Raw genomic sequence first — 6,000 nt, 5'->3', positions numbered from 1 at the left:
GTCCGCAGAGGGAGGACTTGGTTTAGATTTAATCAAGGCCGGTCAGCACCTTTCTTGGTGGCCTTGCAGAAATCATTTCAATAAATCACTTGAAACCGTCACGCTAACAGTTCTTTTCAACGGACGACACCAGCTGAGAAAAATGATCCTGAAATTTTAATTTCCAAACGTCAGGACGCACACAGCAAATTACAGCTTGATTGATGAAAATATATTTTGCTCTCGAGTGATTTTATCTTCTATTTCATCTCAAGTATGCGCTTCACTGAAGAGCACGTTGTTGACAAGTACACTAACCTTTGAACAAACTTTATTAGGGGCAAAATTGGGGACAGTTGATGGAAGTCATTTTTATGCTATAAATATTGAAATGCTTTTTGTCTATTTCACTTTTTGTTTAGATTATATAGTTTTAAACATGATTTTCATTCTTTAATATTGAAAGTCTGAATCCGAAGGCTGAAACAGTCAAATCTATACATGAAAGACGCTTGAAAAGTGCCAGATGTTTTGTATTTACCAGGGTTATCTCCAGTGAAGGCCACCACTTTACAGCTCTTTGAAAATCCATAACGTTCAATGAAATATGAAGATACACAACCCTGTAAACAGAAACAAACCACTAGATGATAACATTTGTAGACTAACTCTGAGGTTGGCTTTAAAAAAGGCCTTGTCTGAAATTTCGTTTTTTTTTGTGGAAAGTTTAAACTCATTTTAAAAGTTTGAAGTTGCACTAAACAGGTGTTGCTAGGATGTTGCTAGGCATTGCTAACATGTTTAAGCATGTTGCTAACATGTTGCTTGCATGTTTTAGCACTAAGCTAGGCATCGCCAGCATCTTTTAACATATTGTTTGCACGTTGCTAGCATGGTTTAGCACTCAGCTAGCCATTCCTAACATGTTTCAGAACGTAAGTGTTGTTAGCATGTTGCTAGCATGTTTTAAAACATACCTAGGAATTGCTAGCATGTTTTAACATGTTGCTAACATGTTTCTAGCATGTTTAACACTTAGCTAGACTTTGTGAACATGTTTCTAACTCTTTTAGCACTTAGCTAGGCATTGCTAACGTTTTAACATGTTGCTAACATGTTTTAACACTTAACTAGGTGTTATTTTCATGTTTTAACATGTTGATAACATGTTTCTAGCATGTTTAACACTTAGCTAGACATTGCTAATGTTTTAACATGTTGCTAGCATGTTGTTAGCTCTAAGCTAGGCATTGCTAGCACATTTTAACACCCCACAAGACATTGCAAGCATATTTTAACATGTTACTAGCATGTTTTAACACCTAGCAAGGTATAGCTAGCATATTTTAACATGTTGCAGTATCTAACATGTTTTAGTATGTTGCTAGCATGTAGCTAGGTGTTTCTAGCATGATTTAGCATATTTATAGCATGTTTAGTGTGTTGCTAGCATTTTTTAACATGTAGCTAAGTGTTGCTATGTGTTTTAGGCGTGCTTTAATTGGTTACCAGGGTGATCTGGCTAGTTGCTAGGGTCTTTAGGGTGAAAGAGAAAGAGAGAAAAGGGAAGAAACGTTAGAGAGAGAGATGGAGACAGATAGAAATATAAATTCGATAGAGCAGTTTAAGGTCTGGTTTGAATATTCTTGGCTCATCTGAACATTCTGTCAATGTAAGTGAATGCGATTTTTCTGATTGCAAATCGTCCGCTGTGCGGAAACCGTGAGCCCGATCGTTTAGAAAAGATACAGCAACACGAGTTAGAACAGTCTGAAGGTCTGTGCATGGTTTGATGACTAGTAGCTTGAAGACTCTAGGAAGAGTTACTGTTGGAAACTTTGTCTCAGACAGAGTAATAACACATTTATATATTCCAGGCCACAATGGATGATTTTGACAGACTGGAAGACATCATTGAAGAATGTATTTTACCAGAACCGCCGTAGACGGTTTGAGGTCACCAAGTCTTTCGGCCAGCTGTGGCGCTGCGGCGTTCAGACAAGACTTCGACCATTGCTTCTTAAAAATGTCCATTAAATTCATGCCTGAACCTACAGGTCAAAGAGAAACACACACGATGAAATAAAGATGAAGACACAAAGATAAGAGCAGGAACTAACTACGGTTTTATCATCAATTTATTTGTTGATTATTTGGATGTAATAGCATAATTTAATTTTCAGCATTATCTTGTGAAACAATGACCTTTGAGGTAATATTGATAAATAAACATACCGTCGCTGAAGTCGATTGATGCGTAGTCGCCCAGGAACAAAGATGAAGCGAAACTGCTGACCAGCGATATTCTCTGATAATGACACCAGATTGCAAAATATTACAGCAAATATTTACAGTCTTCTGCTTCATTAGTTAATTCACAATGAGCTGTAATTACTGGCACAAGCTCTCTTACAACTCTGCAAAATATTATTTATATTATTGATCATATAAACAATCTGTTTAGAGCTCTAGTTGTTTTAATTGAGGATTTAGACTTTGAGCTCTTTGTGTCTCGTGATAATGAATTATTCTTTTGAAATAAGGTTTGTGTGGGACATATCAAAGGGGACGTCCCTCTGTTTAAAATAGCCAACAGCCTTTAGTTTGTCACACCTGTGACCCATGATTTACTAGTAACATATAGATTATTGAGGACTCCATGTGCCATATTAATACATAAATCAATTATGAAATGTGTCATTAAATCAATAAACACCTCAATCGATAAACAAACACATCATGAAATGTGTCAATAAATCAATAAACACCTCAATCGATAAACAAACAAATCATGAAATGTGTCAATAAATCAATAAACACCTCAATCGATAAACAAACAAATCATGAAATGTGTCAATAAATCAATAAACACCTCAATCGATAAACAAACAAATCATGAAATGTGTCAATAAATCAATAAACACCTCAATCGATAAACAAACAAATCATGAAATGTGTCAATAAATCAATAAACACCTCAATCGATAAACAAACAAATCATGAAATGTGTCAATAAATCAATAAACACCTCAATCGATAAACAAACAAATCATGAAATGTGTCAATAAATCAATAAACACCTCAATCGATAAACAAACACATCATGAAATGTGTCAATAAATCAATAAACACCTCAATCGATAAACAAACAAATCATGAAATGTGTCAATAAATCAATAAACACCTCAATCGATAAACAAACAAATCATGAAATGTGTCAATAAATCAATAAACACCTCAATCGATAAACAAACAAATCATGAAATGTGTCAATAAATCAATAAACACCTCAATCGATAAACAAACAAATCATGAAATGTGTCAATAAATCAATAAACACCTCAATCGATAAACAAACAAATCATGAAATGTGTCAATAAATCAATAAACACCTCAATCGATAAACAAACAAATCATGAAATGTGTCAATAAATCAATAAACACCTCAATCGATAAACAAACAAATCATGAAATGTGTCAATAAATCAATAAACACCTCAATCGATAAACAAACAAATCATGAAATGTGTCATTAAATCAATAAACACCTCAATCGATAAACAAACAAATCATGAAATGTGTCAATAAATCAATAAACACCTCAATCGATAAACAAACAAATCATGAAATGTGTCAATAAATCAATAAACACCTCAATCGATAAACAAACAAATCATGAAATGTGTCAATAAATCAATAAACACCTCAATCGATAAACAAACAAATCATGAAATGTGTCAATAAATCAATAAACACCTCAATCGATAAACAAACAAATCATGAAATGTGTCAATAAATCAATAAACACCTCAATCGATAAACAAACAAATCATGAAATGTGTCAATAAATCAATAAACACCTCAATCGATAAACAAACAAATCATGAAATGTGTCAATAAATCAATAAACACCTCAATCGATAAACAAACAAATCATGAAATGTGTCATTAAATCAATAAACACCTCAATCGATAAACAAACACATCATGAAATGTGTCAATAAATCAATAAACACCTCAATCGATAAACAAACACATCATGAAATGTGTCAATAAATCAATAAACACCTCAATCGATAAACAAACACATCATGAAATGTGTCAATAAATCAATAAACACCTCAATCGATAAACAAACACATCATGAAATGTGTCATTAAATCAATAAACACCTCAATCGATAAACAAACAAATCATGAAATGTGTCAATAAATCAATAAATAAAATCTGTTTTATGTATTTATTTATTGACATGTTTATTCTGCATTGAAGCATATTATGGTTTATTTATTGAAGATATAATGACACATATATCGATGCTTTTAATGAAAGATTTATTTATTAATACGGCACAATGAATCATCCATAACAGATGAATAAATCAATAATTCTTTACCTCCGTCTCAGTGAATTCATTCGGCTTGGACTGATAAATCTTGGCAATCTGATTTCCAGTGAAACGCTTTAGTACAACAACACAAACATAAATAATCGTTTAAATACTCCAAGAGTGTTTCATTATAGATGAAGTCTGCAGTCACAGGGTAAAGCACACCTCATACGCTCGAGAGCCAGTGATGTCAGCAAGACACTGAGCGCCCCCTACTGCAGCCTCCAGGATATGACACTGTTCTGTTGAACTGGAGTCCATCCAGACCGGACTGTCCTGAACGGCAAAACCGTCCTACAACAGACACAATCCATCACACACATATTGCATGAAAACACACACTCATGACTTTCTGGTCATCAGACATTAGGAGAAGTATTAACCACTAACACTGGACATTACACCCTCAACAAACCGTCTGAGAGGACATTAGAGGACAGTAGAGGTCATTAGAGGTCAATAGAGGACATTAGAGGTCATTAGAGGACATTAATGAAGTCAGAATGAGACACTGAATGTGTATTAATGTACGTTTATTATTGTCACCTGTAAAAGCGCATGTAAATGTTGCTGTGGGTCGAGTTGATTCAAAGTTTGTCTCGCGCCCTTCCTCCAGTAAACACTGCCATGTTGCTAGAAAAAGAGATTTAAAACAGAACAAACACTCATTTAATCCCTCATAATCATTCCAGGCCGTCTGAATTTCTCTATTCCAGTTGTTTGATATTAGTGTAACTACTGTAACAGAGCAAATATTTGTTATTTTAAAGATTTTATCATCAGAAAACATGTAAAAAAAAAAGAAAGAACTAATATAATATAGAAAAGCGTCTCACACCATCATCACACAAACACAAACTCTCTTCTTCATAGAACTTGTTATGGACACTTTCCTCATAATAGAATAAACAAAGCATCACATTAATGAACTATAAAACAAACACACACACACTCTCACACACACACTCTCACACACACATATAAAACATAAACACACACACACACGCGCACACACATATAAAACAAATACACACTCACACACACACACACACACACACTCTCACACACACATATAAAACATAAACACACACTCACACACACACTCTCACACACACTCTCCCTCACACACACACACACACACACACACACACACACACACACACACTCTCCCACACACACACATACAAAACATAAACACACACTCAAACACCCTCACACACACACAAACACACACTCAAACACATAAACACAAAAACACACAAAACATAAACAAACACAAACACACACAAAACATAAACAAACACAAACACACACTCACACAAACACACACACACACACACACAAAAACACAAACACACACTCACGCACACACACATAAACACACACACACAGTGCACACACAAACACACACTCACACATCCATATAAAACATAAACACACACACACACTCAAACACCCTCACACACACACACATACACAAACACACACTCACACAAACATAAAACAAACACACTCACACACACACATCCATATAAAACATAAACACACACACACTCAAACACCCTCACACACACACATACACAAACACACACTCACACAAACATAAAACAAACACACTCACACACACACAC

The 6,000-nt window shown here is 34.6% G+C and overlaps 1 protein-coding gene across 1 annotated transcript in view; it reads right to left on the bottom strand.

The window, feature by feature from the left end:
• Window positions 1-6,000, bottom strand: part of xylb (xylulokinase homolog (H. influenzae)) — a 47,877-nt gene that overhangs the window by 35,790 nt on the left and 6,087 nt on the right. Inside the window, exons 5-10 of the mRNA XM_052114226.1 lie at window positions 4,916-5,002; window positions 4,535-4,663; window positions 4,376-4,441; window positions 2,215-2,287; window positions 1,912-2,030; window positions 521-602 (exon numbers count right to left, since the gene is read on the bottom strand). Coding sequence (XP_051970186.1) covers window positions 521-602; window positions 1,912-2,030; window positions 2,215-2,287; window positions 4,376-4,441; window positions 4,535-4,663; window positions 4,916-5,002 — 556 coding nt within the window. The remainder of the gene's footprint in view (window positions 1-520; window positions 603-1,911; window positions 2,031-2,214; window positions 2,288-4,375; window positions 4,442-4,534; window positions 4,664-4,915; window positions 5,003-6,000) is intronic.

Source organism: Xyrauchen texanus, chromosome 41 (assembly GCF_025860055.1).
Source record: "Xyrauchen texanus isolate HMW12.3.18 chromosome 41, RBS_HiC_50CHRs, whole genome shotgun sequence".
Lineage (NCBI taxonomy): Eukaryota > Metazoa > Chordata > Actinopteri > Cypriniformes > Catostomidae > Xyrauchen > Xyrauchen texanus.
Note: the sequence above shows the minus strand (reverse complement) of the source record. Positions and strands in the feature narration are given on the sequence as shown.